This window comes from Emydura macquarii, unplaced genomic scaffold, assembly GCF_026122565.2.
Source record: "Emydura macquarii macquarii isolate MOO-44397 ecotype Brisbane River unplaced genomic scaffold, CSIRO-AGI_Emac_v2 contig_2894, whole genome shotgun sequence".
Taxonomy (NCBI): Eukaryota; Metazoa; Chordata; order Testudines; family Chelidae; genus Emydura; species Emydura macquarii.
Window position 1 is genome coordinate 523,235 of NW_027133031.1, and position 20,287 is coordinate 543,521.

Genomic DNA, 20,287 nt, shown 5'->3' on the forward strand with positions numbered 1-20,287 from the left:
ACACTGTGCACGCTGACAAAAAGGATCTTGCTTATTGTAACAACACTTTCTCCACCTCTATCTATTCTCCCTTTTCTTGAGAACACAGTTTTACACTTGTCCTTCATACAAATAACCCAAGGGTGAGAATTATTCAGAAGGCTCGTGTTTGACACCCCATCTGTTCATTTCTGACAGCGATATATAATGTAAGGCTATAAAAACTTGAAAAATAATGCAACATAAAAAGGGATTGACTCGGCTCCAAGAGGCCATAAACGGTAACAAATACCATGGTATGATTTATTTCATGCTGTAATCTTTACAGTAAGTCATCTTTCAGACATTTCCATGTGACAGGTTTTAATAATATTAATGCCCAGAGCAATCCAAATCATCGCCAATAGACATATTTATCAAGCTGCCAATCCAAGTAAATGAAATTCTATAAGCAATAATGTAACATGTTTAAAGGAAGCTAATAAAACAAGTCAGCAGAGAAATATTACTTCAAAGTATTCTCTCTCTAGTCCGGCCTTGGATGTTATACAGCCAAAATGCAAATCTTTCCCCTATGTGATTTATTGCTCCAAAAATACCGATGACCTTTTCGCTAGCTCCTGCACGGCCCCTCACACACATTCATAAAGATCGCGATGCATTCTGCCAGATTAACTGAACGCTGGAGTGCTTAGCATTATTGCTTTGTTTTGCCTCGCCTTTGGATTGAGATGTGATGGGTAGCATCAAAGAATAAGATCTTAAATCTTTAAGATTTATTAAAGACTGACAAGCCCTAACGCAGGCTTCGCAACTCAGCAGGTATTTATGAACAATTATCCAGATGCTAGATAAGTTTCAATTAAAGAGGAACTAAAATTTGGTTCTTCAACCTGGTTTTCCCCTTCATCTAATTCAGTTTTTATTAATCCTTTGTTTGGCTAAATGATCTCTCATCCGAGACAAGATGGGAATCAGAGACGGCACAGTCAAGCAGCAATATGGGATCTTATGCACTAACATTCCTTAGTATCTATCTAGAAACATAGCAGGAATGAAAAACAAGAGTCAACAACTCAGCAAAAAATACACCATTAAATTTGTCATGCCTATAGGCAAGAACATGTGGAAAAACCATGTCTAGTAAAGGAAGTGTATTGATTGAAAGACTCATAAGTGTCTCAGGATCCTAACAGGTTTTTATTCTTTCACTTGTAGCCCAGCTATATAGCATTTCTTTTCTTAAATGGTGCTAGTTAAATTAATTTCCTGGATATAAAGACTCACTTCTTGGGGATCTATTGTGTGTGGAAAAAATGTGTGTTTGAGTTTTGTGTGTGTGATTTGAGAGAAGACATCTTTAATCAGAGCTCTGCATGTTTCAGCAAGAGCTGGGCCCCGTGCGTATTTGAGGCCTTATAACTCTGCCCTATTCCATTCAATTCGACCTCCTTGAAATTTTCTGAATTTCAAGTTTTTGATGAACTTTTACATTGAAAATTCAATTTTGACAACTCCCCTCCAACAAATATAGACCCGAATGTTTTGTTAAAAAACCAAAAATGGAGTTTTTTGAGTAAATATGGAGCTCGTCAACATTTTTTGAGCAATGAAAAAGTTTGTTGATTTTGACATTTCAAAAGTTCTGAAAAAGTATTAAAATGATTTGAAAATTCCCGAGAAACTTATTGGCTTTTAAAAAAAAATTCTCTCTCTCTCTTTCTCTCTCCTTAGATGGAGCCCATTTCAGTGGTATCTGAGCACCTCTTTGTATGGGAAGCTTAAAAGTATGTGCCTTAAAAGTCCCTATGTCTCTCCAACCTTCTTAGGAAGGGCTCATGTGATCTCTAAGTTCTTATCTACATTTGTAACTGCACTGGTTTAAGCATGAACAGTTCAGTACATCCACACTAACCAGAATGAATTGGTTTAAGATCCCTTGCATATTCCCTTATGCACAGCAGCACTGTCACTAAACCATTTCAATTGAAATGCCCTCTCGCCATCTACCCCACAGTTCTCCTCGTAGCTCCTAGTCGTGGTTCTTGAACATTCTGAACAGCGTCTGGTGCACAATGTGAACCAATGCAGTCAGTCTGTGTCCACATTTGCACTGCAATGGTTCAAGAGGAAGTGGCTTCTAACTCTGATGCAGCATAGCATGCTCCAAATGTTACGGAGCCAGTTTGGAAAACTATTGGAGCACTTCTGTCCATGAACACAAGGACTGGCATTCCAAAGGAGCCTCTGGGAGCTAAGTAACTGACTCCCATTGAAGGTCACTGGGAGCTGGGCTCCTAATTTCCATAGATCCCCCTTTTAAAATGCCAGCTGAGGTGCAAAGGGTCCCTAGTTCAGTGAAATTTCAATCTGTCAAGACGAGTTTTGGTCCAGGGCTCAAGCCTGGCAGACTCACGTTCCACCGCTTGGTGGCCAGGGCAGTGGCCTGCAACATGCACAACCTGTATTTATTTCCCTGTTGTGCAGGATTTGAAGCAGAGTTTGTCATCCCAAATCTAGCAAAGCAGGGACTTAAACATGGCTCTCCTACATCCCAGTCCAGGCCCTTACCATCGGGCTGCAGAGTGTGAGAGAGAGTCATTCTTTCATTAGACAGTCCAGGATCAAAAAGCTCAGGCATAGTCACTCAATTCCATTTTCACAAAGACAGTCGGTTTTGTTTAATTCCAGTGCAGAACAAAGCCACATTTGGAAACCTGGAAAGTTACTTTACGGCTGTATGGGGTGAGTTCAAGAGGTAGTGCCCCCACGTGGTAAACAGTCACACCTATGAGGGATGGTTTGCTTGCAGTTCACCTGGCAACTCACTCATCTCTTACTGGTGGCTCCAAATAGCTGCATGTGCACCGCAGTGCCACATGCCGGGACTCTACCTCAGTTGGCGTGCTACACTTAGCAAGAGTAGTTAGTGGTGGCAACCACTAGTGAAAGGCATGTCTGGATCTCCAAATGCATGCCAAGGAGTCAGGGTCAAACCCTTGTGGAATATTAGACAATAGAAATCGAATGAAGGATAGCAAAGACTTCATTTGGCTGCATTGTCACTGCTGAGAATATGGACGTGAATGAAAGAAGAGAAGAAAGTTATTGGAATAAATTATTGTCCTCCTGACAACTCTGTCTAACAGAGTGTCTCTCTGTTGTGTGAACCTGGGCACATCATTTCACCTCTCTATGCCAGCAGAGCCCGCTAGTGGAGATGCAGTATAGGCAGACAGAAGGTGTTCTTCTTCCGGCATAGATACACCACCTCCCAGAATGACATAAGCTAAGACAACAGATGCACTCTTCAGTTGGCATAGTTGCGTGTACACCAGTGGTTTTGCCAGCGTAGCCATGTTCACTAGGTGGCATGATTTTTTCACATTCCTAGATGACACAGCTATGCCAGCAAAACTTTGTTGCATAGTCCGAGACTTTGTCTGTCTTCTCTATTTAGACTGTGAGCTCTTTTAAAAAGGGACTGACTCTTACTATGTGTGTATTCAGTGCCTAGCATAACAGGGTCCTGATCTCAATAGGAGCTTTGGCGCTATTACAATACAGATAATAAATACTACTACTAACTGTAACATTGTAAAATGTCATCCCATGGGAAGCAGTGGAAGCCCAATCCCTGGTGACATTTAAATCTAGACATCAGAAAACATAGTGTATGGTACAATGATGACTTCGCTAGATGGGACATCATTGCCTTTTTTGTGATTTGATGGTGTGGGAGAATCTTGATGGGGAAGGGAATTATTATGTATTTGCGTACTTGGCTGCATCTTCAAGGGATTACAGAACATCTCCTAGTAAAATTTGTGTTCCTTTTCGTTAAATGGCAGCAAAGATCTCAGGGAAAAATAAATAAATAAGAAATATATAATCCCCAAGGTGTAATGCCAGTGTATGGAAACTCACTTCTCTTGAATATCTCCCTCTGGCATAATTGACTTTTCATGCACATTTTAATAACGATATTTCGGCAGGTTGTGAGGTTTTTTGGTGTGTGCGTGTGTGTGTGTATTATGTTGTGGGGTGTGGGGGGAAAAGAGACGTGTTATAAATCTAATTGTGCTTTCACTTATATTTAACGAGTCAGCACAATCTATCGGTGCGTGTATATGTGTTTACTATGTAGTTCCAATATTTACAGCTGACCTGACTGGTTGTAGGGCAGGAGCAATGAACAATGTTTTATTGTTCCGATACTGCGTAAGTGCTGGGGACAGCTGCAGAGTTACCTAGAGGAGATCCTGGAGTTTTTGCCATGCCATTACTTGCCTTTGTTGTCAAAATAGAGAAAAGGATTGTGGGGTGGGGGGGGTATTTATTTATTTATTAAGATTTGTTTTCTCTAGGTTTCTGGTGTTCATGAGATGCTAATGGACTTTGATCTCAAGCCTTTGTAGAAGGAAGGTGACAAACATTGGTTGGGTCCCTCCCCGGCCAGGATCTTGTGTACTCCCCATAAGTCCTTGTATAACAACTCTGGCCAATATGTGCTTCATCCCCATATAGAGCATGACTCATCACAGTAGAACAGCCTACTACTGCTGCCAGCTAAGAATCAGACAGTGATCCCCTTACTTATGCTAAGTACCTTACACCATGAGCAGTCCCACTGAAGGTCAATAGGGTTTCTCTACACTGACTGCGGCAAAGTCGCCACCGTCAGATCAACCTATCTGGACCGACTGAGCGGTCAGTGAAGACCCGAGAAGCTGAGGTGTGAGAAACGGGGTGTGCAGGGTTGAGTTGGGCTTTTACAAGGCCATTCAATTAATCAAGGAAGGGAGAAGCCGTAAACCATCCACTGCAATCAAAACCAGTAGCAATGCCACTAGAAGCAGGTGCAAAGGGTTTATAATTCCATTTTAGAACGAAATGCCTGGACATTCTCATCTCTCTCACCAAATGCTCACCGCCACAAGACCAAGACCAGGAAAAGCTCTGAATTTCTTACCTGGCAGCATAAACCGAAGCAGGAAGAACCCCAAGAGACCTGGAATTTACTGGTTCTTGGTCTGGAATATACATTAATTCTCGGGGATGCCTCAGCTTGTCTGAAACAAAGGCAATGAAAAGGAATTTGCCTCTCTTTATATATCCCTTGATTGTATTTATATGCTGATTGCAAGTGGCCACAGCACCATTTGAGACATCTGCAGGGGCTTAAAAAATGCTCAGGAATGGGGCTTTGGGTAATTGCTTAGCCAAACAACTACACAACTAATAAAGCACAGTATTATATTATGATGCATATGTCTAGTATGTACATGATAGCCTTATAAATGGCTAATACTCCATAGATATAAGACTCATGGCTTCGTTCCAAAGGGTTGTTCAAATAAACCTTTCAGTTTGTAGTTTTTAGGGGATGCAAACTGAAAAGCTAAAAGTAAAACTCACACAAAACTGCCAAGTTTCGCCCCCCAAAACAGATGACCCTGTCATGTATCCTTTGGCAATGCAAACTGCACTGGCCTAATCAGACTTTTCCAGTGTCTTTGGTACTTGTCCTATTCGGTGAAAGATGAATACCTTTACCATACTCCTAAAGGCTTGTCTGCATGAGGACACTCGGGAAAATTAATCCAAATTAACAAAGGTGTGGATTTGTTAAAACCTGTGTGGACATGTTTATTCAGAATTAAAGTAGCCTTAACTCAGGGCTTGTCTGTACTGTGACTCAGTGTGAACTATGGGAGTATGAACTGCAGAATGCATCAGTGTGTTGCACGCTAACTGCTTCATGTTGATGCTGGTGGTGTGAATCAAAAGGTACCTACTTCTTGGTAACACAGGCCTATTTGAAAGAGGACTGTGTTAACTCATAGCTATGTGGTATTAACCATGTATAAGGCTATCAGCTACATACTTTACATATGCACTATAAAATAGTTCACCCCAAGAGCATCCACCTGGGGCTGTTAGAATACGGCTCACACTGTTGTCCACACTATGGAGCTGCGCAGAAATAGCCTGATCAGTTTAGTTTAATTCACTTCCAAAGGGAAATAAAATAAACCAAATGAAAGCCACTTTATAATTATGTCCACATGGATTTAATGCAGTTCAGCTAATTCATTTAAAACATTGGAATGGGTTAATTTTCTTGAGACCTGGCATACACTAAAAAGTTATATCCCTGACTGACATAGCTATACCAACGTAACTATATCCCAATGTAAACACAGTTATGTCCATGAAAGAGGACTTCCCTCAACACAGCTAAATTAATTTGGGGGAGGTGGTGTTCTTGCACCAACAGAAAAATCTTAAATTATGCCAGTATAATCTCAGTGTAGACATATTCTTACTGTTCCCATGTAAACAAGCCCTTAGGTCTGATGGTATAACACACACTTGCACAGCCTGTTATGCCTTAGTGTTCAATTGCTATTTGCGGGATGAGAGTGGGGGATTCTCTTTACGTGTGAGTTAGGCTTAGATTAGAGAAAGAGTTCTAGACAATCTCCTCCATCTGATTAAAAATAAAAGTCACAGAGGGAAAGGTGAATCTGTTTTAGGTAGTTTGCCCCATTACTGATGCACTTGTCTGAGCATCTCAATCGTGAATGTTTTTATACTCCCAGCACCCTTGTGAAGCAAGGCAGTGCTATTATCTCCATTTTACAGATGGAGAAGTGAGGCACAGAGAGCTCAATTGTATTGCCCAATGTCACATACATGGAGGCTGCAGCTGATCAGGGAAATGAACGTAGACCTCTAAAGTCACAGACAAATGCCCTAACCACGGAGTATCATTTCTCTGAAGAAACTGACATTCCATCTAATCCTCTCTGGGCTAGACCCTGAGGTCCTTCCTGCTAAGTAACAACTGTGCAAAGGTCTCAGGATTTGGCCCACTGCTTCTCAGCTTCTCCTGCTCTTTGTCAGTCTTTGTCAGTCTTGTGGCCTGCCTTTTCCTATCACTGTCGGAGCCTGACTGGAGGCTCAGCAAAGATCTCCACGTTACATGGGTCCAAACAAGTCCAATGTGCGTACGTGGGTGGAATTTTGACTGGAGAGGCTTTCAGATCCACATATCTCTTCCTCACACAGTCTGACAGGTGAGACCTCTCACACGCCCTTTGTTTCCTTCTGATGTTATAACTCCTTCCAATTTGTTCTAATCCAGCTGAAACATCTCATGAGTCGATACATACTCCTGGCAGAAAATGGACATCTTTTTGCATCGGCTGTTTGTCAATTTTAGTAAGCAGTAATTGCACCACACACATATGTCAGAAGCAGGTGCATTTATTTCTGGTAATAAGATAGCTCTACCTGCAATTCTACCCTCCTCTATTTACTTACAGTGCCCTGTCTCAGTGTATCCAAGTGACTGATGTTTCCTTATCTGGGGATTTGTTTTAAAGGAGGTGGGTGGGAAAGAAAACAGCTCTCTGAAGACACAGCGTGCAGCTGTCAGTCTTTACATGAGATCAGGCTTCATAAAAGTATGGTAAGCCAGACAGATATGGTAGATAAATGTAAAAACAGCCTAACAACTTCAGGACAAACAGACATCTGAGAAATCGCTTCAGGCTGGCTTCATCTTAAACATACCATGGCAACCCCAGATGGCAGAAGGTTATGTTTTACCAATAATTATTGGCAAGATTTAGGTATTTGGGGGATAAGGCAGGAATAGCCCTTGTCTCTGATTCTAACACATTGCCCTTTCCTTTCACAGCCATGTGTACTCCAATTAAATGCTGACACTATATGTCATACACAGTGGGAAAACTCTTGGCTGCTTTAACTGAAGTTCAATTCTCTTAGGCTCCTGCATTAGTTTGTAGATTCCATTGAAGAGAATGGAGAGAGGCTAATTTACACCAGCGGGGCATCTGGCTCATGATTCTTTAACTCACTGATTAAGCTACATTACTTTTTCCATCACAAGCCAAAGCACTTATTTTTATGCAGCGTTTTGTTCTAATACATCCAAAAGCCAAGGGGAACTGATGGCAAGTTCTTATCTCTGGCAATACTTCTGATTCCTCTGAAGCAACTGTTTCCTTGCAGTGTATCTAGTGCAAAACTGTAGCTTTGTAAACAATGGTTTCTTAATAAGCTACATTTATATTAAAATCCGACCTTGTCCTTTCATCCAACCATGTAAAATTGTACAGAAAAGAAAAGGAAAACCTACCAGGTGTGAGAGCTCTGACAGCATCAGTGTCTCTCCCTCTTTACTGATGACTCTTTTTGAGATGCCTTTGTATTACACAGAAGCCTCTGTTCTGCGAGGCAGCTGGCTTTGGGGGTAGTTGCATCTATTTTAATAAGTATATGGGACTTAAAATGGGCTACAATTTCTCTTTGTAAATGACATTCCTTTATGGAATCCTCCAGGTGTCAGCATCCTTGTGTTTTTTCATATGGTCTGTTTTGCTGAGCACTCTCTATGAATGAGTTTTTTCTCTGTCTCAGCCCTGTGCACTTCAGCCAGATATTTAATAATGGGGCTTGGCTGCCATCTACTGCTGAAAGTTGATTTAATTTAATATGTATCTTTTGTGAGTGTGAATTTGCTGAGTGCTGATGTAAGATACCTGACCGACAGCTCTGTACGGCAAAGTCCTATATCCAGGGAACAGACGCGGTGGCTGAAAATTTCAAAACAGTCTAAGAGATTTACATACACATTCTTCACTGAAACTAGAGGATTTAGACTGCTTTGAAAATTTCAGCCAGTATTTGTAGCTGCCGTGCGTGCTGCCCCAGACGACCCCCACAACAGACCTCAACATTATTCAGAGGAGAACACCTTTTTGGGGATAGGGGGGTATCACAGCTCCCAGGTCTTTGAGGTCACACTGGTATAACGCAAGTTGTGCTTTAGGAAAACACAAGTTATTGGAGTTCAATATAGAGATAAGTGAGTGCATTTTGTGATGTACAGTGATACACTGAGTGCCTGTGATATATAGAAGGTCAGATTAGATGATGTAATGGTACTTTCTAGCCTTAAATTCCATGAATCAATGAAGCAAGAAGGATGTTAATTAGTAATGAGCAAAATGATGTGCATTTTGGCATGGACATGTATCCACTAAGGAATGAACTAAGATCCTTAGTACCGAAAGGCTTAGTACCAAAAGGCTGAATGTCCCATTACCAGTCCCATGGAATTTGGGGTGGGATGGGAATTGAGCCATTCCACTGTTGCATTGACATTATCATGAACAGGAGTTTTTCCCATGCAATCTATTCTTTCCCGATCTTTCATATAAAGTCCTTAAACCTTGTAATACATCTTTGCTCAACCTCAAATCCGTCTTTGTGGCCCTCATCTTTTGTATTTCATATTCTGATGATGATAATAATATCTAATATAGGGCCATATTCTGACACCCTTACTCATTGTCATACTCAACCTGAACTTAGGTTAATTCCCACTGACTTGAATGAGAGTTTTGCCTGAGCAGGAATTGAGTACAAACTGAGTGGGACCCTCTGGTTTTATCCTGTAGCGTCTTTCACTCCAAAGCACCTCACAAACTATATGCATACAGAACCAGTGAGATGCAATCACCTCAGACTCGAGCTCCCAGATTAAAGAGCAGCATCCCATGCAAAGCATGACAATGAGTGTAGGGGAAATTCTGGCCAAGGAGATGTGGCTCTGACAAAAAATGAAACAGGAACCTTTAAAGTCCAATTAGAGTAGATGGGTCTTTTGAGAACTCGTCTGAAAGATCTGTAACTCAATAACTTGTATGCCATTCAGTTTCAATCTTTCAGAAGGCAAAAGGATTATGTTCAAACCTATGTTTTCAGAAGCGCAGGAAATAGCGCAGGGATTCTCAAACTCTTTTGCTGGGACCCCCTTTGAAAATATTTCAGGCTGTGAAGACCGCCCCCCCCACCACAAAAAGTGAGGACCCGTCCCCCCATACCATGCCACTCTTACTTCTGTGTTGCTGGTGGGGGCAGCGCTGCTTTCAGAGCTGGGCATGCATCCAGTGGCTCTTTGGCCACCCAGGTCTGAAGGGCTCAGGCTGTCAGCTGCACACATTGCTCATGACCCCCCTATAATAACCTGGTGACCCCCTGAGGGGTCCTGACCCCCAGTTTGAGAACCCCTAAATAGAGGGTAGCTGGGTAATTCATACCTGATTCTTAGGTTATTGAACCATCCTCCTCTTTATTCTAACTGAAACCCAGTCTGAACAGAATATTACCTGTAAAGGCTTTTGTCCGAGATTTGCTTCTACAGTGACATTTTTTAATCAGCTCCGGTTTATCGATATCACTATGGCAGGCTTTACAGTAAAAATGAGCCCTGGATGACAAAAGCAAATCAGGAGAAATTGGATTAAATTTAGCGGAGTGGAGGAATAGGTCCGAAGGCATTTGTTCACTCCTGAAAGCTCTACTTCTCTAGAACTTTTTTTTACTGTAGAATACAATGGAAAGTTACCTTTTGACTTGCACCCTGGACTTGGCAATAAAAAAGCCCATTGTGTTTCGATGGAGTTTTATCTGCGCAGATGGGTTGACCAGGATGCTATTGGAAAACAGTTTGGAAACAAAACAAGAAAAAGTCAAGTTACCGTTCGCAGATTCCGAGGCCAGCAGGGATCATTGTGATCAGCTAGTCCGACCTCCTGTATCACACTGGCCATAGAACTTCCCCAAAAAAATTCCTAAAGCAGATCTTTTGGAAAAACATCCAATCTTGATTTAAAAATTCTCAGTGATGGAGAATATACCACCACCTTTGAGAAATGATTCCAATCGTCTGCATCTATTGGGTGAGGTTCTTTGGCATGTGTTCTGCAAGGAGTCAGAGTAGATGGTCATAAAGATCCCTTCTTGCCTTATAATCTACAAGGCACTTATACACCGCCCCACCATCACTGTCGTATTCGACTTTCACAGCACCCCCATCAGGCAGTGAAGTGTTACTCACTCCATTTCACAGATGGGGTACTGAGGCAGAGAGACTGACTTGCCTGTGGACACATGGGGGAGTCTGTAGCAGAGCCACGACTCAAATCCCAATCTCCTGAGTCCCAATCTAATGTTTTAATGACAAGACCAATCTTCATATAATTGCTACAGTAGAATAAAGTTTGGGTTTTTAAAAAAAATGTTTGTTAAATTGTTACGTTTATAGGAAACTGACGCTTTTTGTTCTCAAAAACTATTTAAAAACATTTATTTTAATTGAGTGGATAAATTCATAGCCTGGCGGCAGTTGCTGAATATTCCAGATATATCCAGGTGCACCCACTGTGTTGCTGGGTATGCCAAACACTTCCCATTAAAGCATGCCTGCTGTGCTGCTAAAGGTATGAGGGAGGTGTAGGTTCAATGCACCAGCTGTGATGCTAAACATGCTATTACATGCAGGGGAAAAGACACCTGAACATCGCAGGCACATTCAGGGAGCACGCACCTGCTGTGCTGCTAGAAGTACGAGGTACATCTAGGTAGAATCCCCCTGCAGTGTTACTAAATTTATTAGATACACATCGGCAGACTTCCTCAGCTGCTGGATGTGCCAGTGACATCCTAACATCCTACTGATTTCAACCCCGTTTTAATGGGTCTTGGCAGTACAGCTGGAGCAGGGAACAGCTACATAAGGATTAATCTTTTCATTTCCCACCCAGAAAGGAAGAGGATACACCTCCCCTCAGCTCCTCCTCCTCTTTAGTTGCTTAGTTACCTCTGAAGAAACAACTGAGACAGAAGAAAGAATTATTAATTATTAATTATTATTATTATTATTGTGGCAACATCTAGCAGCCTTGGCCATGGACCAAAGCCCCCATTGTGGTAGATTCCGTACAAACACAGAACAAAAAGATGGTCCCTGCCTCAAAATGTTTCCCCCCCCTTTCATCTTCTCTTTCTCATTCCAATTATTTCCCTACAGACATCAGAAGCAGGAGATTCACCCAGGGACTGACTCTTAGTGGAGCTGATCACCCACAACACTCACTGACTTCACAGTTGTGAGCATGCAGCACCTCTGGAAATCAGGCCTGTGATATCTCGAGCAGTTTTCTCTCTCCTATGTCCCTTTGTTTTGTTGTCAGTGTTTCTTTTCACGTTCTCAGCAGTTTCCCCAAAGCAGGCAGACGCTTCGTTTACAAAGGCAGAAAAAAAATAATTGCACTTAACAAACCGCTGTTTTCTGGATAATTTCGCAATGTTTCCTAAGGCGACGTCTACTCTTGCACTTTTATCGGTAAAACTCTTGACCGACATAGGTGTCACTGACAAAAGTGCTGGCGTGGACAGCGCTCTGGTGGTGGGAGACGCTCTCCCACTGACCTAGCTACTGCCGCTGGCTGGGGTGGTTTAATAATGCTGACGGGAGAGCTCTTTCTCCTCAGCATAGAGCGGCTACACAGGAGACCTTACAGCGGTACAGCTCTGTAGTGTAGATATAAGATCTATAGCATTGGCTCATTCTCCTTATTTCAGCCAGTTCCAGCGTCCCCATTAGGGTGTCTTGCATTTTATCCTTAGAGCAGTTAGGAACCGTTATATGGCTCTGGTCCAGATCAGCTTCCGATTTTAGCAAGTTCTGCTGTCAGCACTAACAGACTATACCTTTCATATTACGCTTCATGGAGTTTTGGGATCTTGGCAACTCCTGAGATTTCTATTAGTGATGGAAAGAAATGGGCTCAGATTGAGCTCGGTCACCCCAAATCTAGGTGACGCATCTGCAGTTTGCACATGAGATTGCAGGTAAGACCATGAAGTGAGGCATAAACTGCTGAACACTTCCTGTTTTCATGTGCCTCTCTCTCTCCATGGTCATCCTTGTCATGTCACGTGGCCTTGTACTGGCTGGGAAAAGGACCGCTATGTCAGTCATGATTATATAATCGTGCTACGGAGAGGAAGTCACATATCGATTCAGGGGACCTTGCCTTCTCCTCAACAGGAAGAAAACTACGACCCTCTTTGTGCCCAAACCTAAGAAGTGCTGCCTGCCATCATCTGCCATAAAGCCAGTGGGAAATAAGAGTGCCCAGTTGCAGGGTTGGCTGTAAAAAATTTCTGAGGTTACAAGGTGGAATGAAACCAAAACCTTTTGAAATTCTATGCAAAAAAATAAAGTCTCCGAGGCTGGGCCTATAGACGTGGGCTCATGCTATGTCTCTAAAAATAGCCACGTAGATATTCCCCCTTGGACTGGAACTCAGGCTCTCAGACCCAACCCCCTTCGCCATGTTTCAGAGTCCAAGCTCCAGCCCAACCAGGAACCTTTACTTGGCTGCTTTAAATGCTATAGTGCAAGCTCCACAAGCCCAAGCCTGTAGGCTTGAGCTTCTTGCTGCGGTGTTTTTTTGTACTGTCGATGTATCCTAAGTGGTTCGTAGGCCTTGTGCTAGCCCTCTGCCCAGCAGCAAATTTCATCCAAAGTGGTTTGGGAACAGTTACCACATAGACAAGTTCTTGTTAAAAGAAATGAATCGACAGTTTCACTAGTCACCTGTTTCCATGAATGCCAGATCTGAATTCAATTGCGAGCAGCACAAGGTCCAGCTTCACAAAGCACAACCTGGGGAAAGGAAACAGGCCTGATGTGGATTAGTTAAACTACATTAAGTCCCTGTGTAGACACTTCTATTCAGAATTAGAGTGGCCTTAATTCGGTCTATTTTAATTCACTTTGGAAGTGAATTAAGTGAAATCAAATTAAGGCCCTAATAGTTCATCTACACAGAGAATTATTCGAGAATTCCTGATTAATTCCATGGGTGGACATTCTGGCTCTGGAATATGAGTTTCCAACCTATGGAGTTAAACAGGAATAGTTAATTCACTTTAAATTCACACCCTACCTTATTCTGGATAAACTTTATTGTGTAGACAAACCCTAAAAGGGAAGCAGGGGAGTAACACTGAACTCTGTTCTACCTACCGGCAAACGTCTGGAAACGTCATGTCCACAAAATCATTGGAGAGCCAACGAGTCATCACTTTATAGTCATTGCCTTCAAAAACGTTCCTGTGCCGTAGGCCTTTTCTCTTCACCTAAAACAAATAACCATGGAGTAAATGTTGTTTTGCAAAAGAGGCAGTGTAACACTGGCTGCCTCTGGCCACATGATTATATGTTAGTGCGGCAAACCGGGCAGTTACTAGAACGCAATGACCCCCGCTGGGCTACTGCAGCAGCCACATGAACAGCATTTAGAATAATGGGCCAAGTTAAGCCATAAATCATTTGGATGCTTCCCACGTATATGTTCATTGCGGCTGGTTGTTTATCAGGGCGAAAAATGGAGAAAGTCACACAGTGACAAAAAAACCCGCAAAAAAATCCCAGGGTCAGGTAATTTTGAGCAAAATAGCCTTTACTTTGCTATAACAATTACTCTATCTACCTACCTATTGTAGGACTGGTGTACTCTTAAGAGTTTTAGTGATAGGTATGTTGGGTATGGGTTGATTTTTGCTGGCATAGTTGTAGTAGAGAAGCCAGAGAAGTCAGTATTGATTATTTTGGTTCCTCTGTTGGAATAAGCTATACCAGCATAGGCCCTTTAAACCTGGATACCTGTATCCATCTTATGGGCATTGCTGCTTTAACTATACCAGTATAGTTAAAAAAGCCAAATTCTGTAGTGTAGACAAGTCCTTAGGGTTTTATACCGCCAACTTTTTTTGCTGGGACCCCCTTTGAAAATATTTTAGGTTGTGACGACCACCCCAAAAGTAATGACCCCCCCCCCCCATGCCATGCTACCCTTATTGGCATGCACAGGGGCTGACCACTCGCGACACCTCCATAGTAACCTCGCAACCCCCTGAGGGATCATGACCCCCCATTTGACAACTCTTGAACTAAAAGGTTCCTAATTCGCATTAATGTAGTTCTGTTTTCCTTTTAGTTCACACCCACAGAGTGCAGTCGGGGAGTTACATCAGAGCAATTGGTGTGCAATGCTTTTCATTCCCCTGTAGTCCAAACTGTGGGGCTGTGTAAACAAGCCCTAAGCCTTGGTCAACACTTAAAAGTGAACTTAAGTGTGAACACTTAAAAGTTCACACTCCTGAACACCATAGTCATGCTGGCCCTAACACCCAGTGCAGATGCAGCTAGGTCAATGGAAGAATTCTCCCGTCAACCCAGCTGCCTTCTCTTGGAGAGAATTACCTACAGTGCAATGGAAAAACCCCTTCCATCACTGCAGGAAGCTTTACTCTATGGCACTACAGTGCAATAGCTACAGGGCTGAAGTTGTGCCTCTGTAGCACCCATAGTGTAGACATGGCCTAACTCTGTAAGACTAAACAGAGACAGGAAATTAATAAGCACAGAGAGATCCTAAAGTGTGGGAAGCAGAGTATGAACTGCACAGGATGGAAAAGCTCACATCAATCCGTTCAAATCAGGAATAATTCCACTGAAGTCAGCAGAGCTATACTGGCTTGAGAGGAGAATCAGGATCCATACCTTTAATCATGCTGTAAAGTATTATTGCAAACCTATGATGCTATGTTCAAGTGTCAAATAAAAATCGTCTATTAGGTTACCTAGCTTCCCCTGCCAAATTAGGTCCCAGTTTGATCAAGAGGAGCCTGAAAATACCCAGGCATTAAAACGAGTGATATATGCTTGTCAGATAAGATCCTGTAGTGGTCATCCACATTATTTGGACAAGTGAAGGGCTTACCATGGTATTCTTTCTCCTAATGAACAGGGTCCTTAGGAGTGTGGACAAGCCTGGAACCAAGCAACTCTGCGCTATGAAGCCTAGTTTTAGTTCAGCAAAACAGATGATGCTGTCTCCTCTCCGCCAGTCCCAGTTGGGGATGTTTGACAAGTATACCTGTCTCAGGATACGATAGTGAATACAAGTGAGGATAAAGACAGGCAGGTACATGATGTTCCTATAAAATAAAACTGTCTTTTCTGTCTCCATTTTTTTTATTTTGAAAAAACGTAATTGAAAATTTCAAAACAGCAATAAATAGTCTAAAATGTTCTTTACTGGTTTTGTAAACAGCTCTAGGCCAAGATTTTCAAAAGGGGCTAGTGATTTTGGGTGCTACTTGACTTGGGTTCCCTACTTGAAAAACCTTAAAGGGGCTAAGCACTTTCTGAAAATCAGGCAGTTTTTAAGAGACCCCACTTTGGGCACCAAAACACTGTGGCACCAAATATTGCTATTTTTTAAAATCCTGGATTGGCTCCGATCATTCTGAAATCTAGCCCAGTAGGGACCCCGCACTTTGCCATAGAGGATCAGTCTAACTATCCATCTAGTTTGGTACTCCACATCTGGCTGTGACCAAGGCTTGAAGTTTTGCTGGAAAGCAAAAATAAATCTCTGCCAGCTGAGCAATGCTTCTGATGGGGCACAGGACACAATGCAGAGTTAAAAAACACTAACTACAATTTTTTAAACAATAGCCCTTTGATGGCACGATCAATGGGCATGAGAGAAGATTCAGAGGGGTAGCTGTGTTAGTCTGTACACAGCAAAAACAACGAGAGTCCTGTAGCACCTTAAAGACTAACAAATTTCTGCAGGCATAAGCTTTCGTGGGCTGCAACTGGCATCTGACGAAGAGGGTTGTAGCCTACAAAAGCTTATACCTGCAGAAATTTGTTAGTCTTTAAGGTGCTACAGGGCTCTTGTATGTTTAGAGAAGATTCAGTTATCATCATTTGTCAGTCAGTAACATTAAGAAACACTTGATATAGTAGTAATGGGAGGAGCAAGACATAGAGGGAGAAATCCTGGCCTTATGGAAGTCAAGTGGAAATTAGTCATTGATTTCAGTGGGGCCAGGATTTCACTGGTGATAATCAGCACTACAGGAATATATTAGACAGACGAAGCTACTGTGCTACCTTGTTATGAGACTGGATTATCTGTATAATGACTCTCGTCTTTGGATAGTGGTTCTTGACAGACAGCACCCTGCGTGGAAAATAGACCTGTTGGCTAATGTGCCTTGTCTGGGCGAAACAACCTCAGGTTTCAAAGTCTCACCATGGTGGATTACTGCATAGTATAGTGAGAGGGGAATGGAGACCTGTCAGAGGTATGGGATGGCGCAACTGACCCCAGGAGTGGAAAGAGTTGTGCATGACCCATTTCTGGCTGGTAAAATAACTAAAATTTCCTGTGGGTTGTAATGCTTTGGTCTTCTTTTGATTGTTGGGTTTAGTGTGCAGATGCTGGATAATGTCGGTGGCTTGTGATATACAAGAGGTCAGATGGGTTGATCTACTGGTCTCTTCTGTCCTTAAACTCTGTGACCCTGGAGAAGGACCTGAACCTAAGCCCAGAGCTGAAATCCCCCACACTTTGGGAACATTTAAAATACAGAGCTGGAGCTCATTGCTCTGGGTGAACTTGTGACAGGGTAAACATGTTCTGCTTCTGCCTGTGGCCGCTTATTGCATTTGCAGGTGCTAACAGCAATCAGATACAGAAAGCAAATGCTGGAGGATCTCACCCTACCTCATGATATTGGAAGTGTCTTCAACATAAGGGTCCGAAGAGCAAGTATCTGCTAGGATCAGACAAGCATCTGCAGAGCCCATCTGTTTCTCAGGAGAGAAAAGCAGACTCAGGGTTTGGTTCCACGTGAAGTACAATTATCCCCTGTGCTTAGCTTATTGTCCAATGTCTTTACTTAAAAACATGTCCTGGTGAAAGATGTCAAATTCACTGCTTCTTACTCTAAAATCTTCTCTTCCTTCACAAAGAGCTCACCGCACACACGGCAGCACTGCAGTCTTCCCCAGCATTGCCCTCCCAATGTACTTCATAGGTCAATATTAGGGCATGACAGGATACATCAGCCTCTATAGCCTAATCAATATTTGGCCTCTCCAACGAGATTGCTAGTTTCTGTTGTGGTGGAAGTTTTTATTGAACTGGATCGAGACCCACCAAACTCATTTCAGATAGGCCACCAACAGCAAAGATTAGGGCTGGATTAAAGCCAGTGATTTAAAGTGAACTAGACCCTGTCTTTTTTCTTACACTGAGAAATTTTACTCAGAAGCTTCAGTATTAAAACAAAAAATCAGGTCTCCAGTTTTCTGATCACTCATTATCCAGCTGTGAATGAGAAACAAACAAGACTCATTCTGCCAGTTGTTTTAACTGTTGTTCACAACATCAACGGGGTTCTTAAAATTGCAAATCCAATCATTTAAATACAATTTCCAAAAAATGCTACACTGCTTAGAATTGTTTTTATATGCTTCTCTTAAGGTCAACTGGTCACAATTCTATTTTGTCATTTTCATTTTGTCATGTCAATGTTAGTTTCATTTTCCATCTTTGCGTGTCTTAATATGTTTGGCTCAAACATTTAGCACTAGATCCTTCCACCCTTATTCACATTGAGTTGCACCTTACTCTGCAAACTGTTCCATTGTAAGAGTGCTTGAAGTAAAGTTCTAATCAAGATGAGCAGCGGCAGAATCTGACCATTTTGGCTGGAGCCTGGGTTTTCAAAACTGTGACTCATGGAAAGAAAAGGGTGGATGGAAAAAAGGGGTCTTACCGCAACTCTCTTCAGATCTGCATAGTTCAGTACAGAGCCATGGAAGAAAGTGGTATAGGCAGAATAGCATTTGAGTACAGTTTCCAGTTCCAAACTAGGAAGAGTTCTATGAGATAAAAAATCCAGAACAGAAGAAAAATGCTGATCAGCTCCTAATAGTAATGTTCTTGACCTTCTCCCAAAAAACATGTGCCGTGTTTATGTGCCATTTTAAAAAATCTGCTTAAAAGGGACACTGGCAGGTCAGTTAAGGCACGTAATTCAGGTTGTATAAAGCTTAAGAGTCATGGAATTTAAATTTCAGTGAACACAGTTGATTTTTAAAGAAGTACTATTCCACTAAAGGGAGTGCAGCTCCATTTTGCAGCTTTGTGCTACTGCACGAGAAGCAGAAAGCAAGACTTGCTAAGGCCCTGATCTTGCACTTTGTATCCAAGTGGAACCATGAATCTGTTTCTCTCTTCCCTGTGCACTTCAGGTCACCTCCTCCCCTTAACTCAGCTGTTATTTTCTTAATTCATCTCCAGACTCTTATTTACTATTATTCCAAATGCAAGAGATACGACCCACCGTCCCCTCACAGATTAATAGATTTTAAGACCAGAGGGGATGTTGATATCATCTAGATGATCCTGTATAACACAGGCTAGAGAATTTCACCCCATCATCTCTGTATTCAGCTTATGTTTGGCTAAAGCCTATCTTATAGAAAGGCACGCAGTCCTGATTTGAAAAGAAGGGATGAAAAATCTACCACTTCCCTTGGTAGTTCAGTCCAGGGGTTAATCACCCTCACGGTAAAAAATAATGCCTCATTTCTAATTTGAATGTGTCTGGCTTTAAATTCCACTCACTGGTTCTTATTATGCCTTTCTCCACTAGATTAAAGAACCTTTTAGTACACTGTACTTTCTCCCCGTGAAGATATATGTACACTAATCAAATCACCTCTCAATCTTCTTTTTGATAAACAGATTGAGCTCTTTAAATCTTTCACTTTAAGGCATTTTTTCCAGTACTCAAGTCATTTTTGTGGCTCTTTTCCACAGTCTGTCCAATTCTTCAATATCCCCCTCAAAATGTGAGTGCCAGAACTGCATGCATTACCCTGGCGCCAGTCCCATCAATGCTGCATAGAGAGACAAAATCACCTCCTTTCTCCCTGTCTCTACTCCACCTCTGAAGATCTGGTTTCAGAAACATGCTGGACAATCTCAGCCAAGCAGAAGTGGGTATTTGATAGGACAATTGATTTGGAGTGTCTGATATCTTTGGTCACATAGCAGCATAGTTGCATTCCCTTTCATTTTGCAAAGCTCAGTAGGGTTGAGTAATTTGTAATTGAGTGGAAGAAAAAACTCCCCACAAATGTAAAGATATTGTATGTAAAAAATCCCCAGAAAATACCAACAGGTATTTATTTGACTGTCTAACTTTGGCAGGACTTAAGGCTGGGTGTCTGTGACTCTTCCCAGTGCAACCAGGGTTCTGTGGCACCTTGCTAACACCCTCAGCTATGCCTACACAAGCACTGCCTTGCTGTCTTTGTACAAGTTAGCAGTAGGCACACACCAACCCCTGAGTCCTCCGAGCATCCCTCTGGAATGCCCAGCCCCAGTTCCACCGAACACTTCTAGAACTCTTAGATTCACTACTCCCAAAGGAATAGTACACCCTCGCTTGCAGGATTCAGCTTAGGATCCCCACTGTCCTCACTGTGCTTAACACAGAGCACTTACATATGTGAAAACAAGGATACGTTTATTATCGAAGACCA

General features: G+C 42.2%; 1 protein-coding gene across 1 annotated transcript in view; it reads right to left on the minus strand.

Moving 5' to 3' along the window:
• Positions 1–20,287, minus strand: part of KCNU1 (potassium calcium-activated channel subfamily U member 1) — a 67,874-nt gene that overhangs the window by 31,540 nt on the left and 16,047 nt on the right. Inside the window, exons 11-18 of the mRNA XM_067568425.1 lie at positions 18,511–18,616; positions 17,454–17,536; positions 16,838–16,907; positions 15,654–15,809; positions 13,895–14,001; positions 13,463–13,531; positions 10,424–10,510; positions 10,185–10,285 (exon numbers count right to left, since the gene is read on the minus strand). Coding sequence (XP_067424526.1) covers positions 10,185–10,285; positions 10,424–10,510; positions 13,463–13,531; positions 13,895–14,001; positions 15,654–15,809; positions 16,838–16,907; positions 17,454–17,536; positions 18,511–18,616 — 779 coding nt within the window. The remainder of the gene's footprint in view (positions 1–10,184; positions 10,286–10,423; positions 10,511–13,462; positions 13,532–13,894; positions 14,002–15,653; positions 15,810–16,837; positions 16,908–17,453; positions 17,537–18,510; positions 18,617–20,287) is intronic.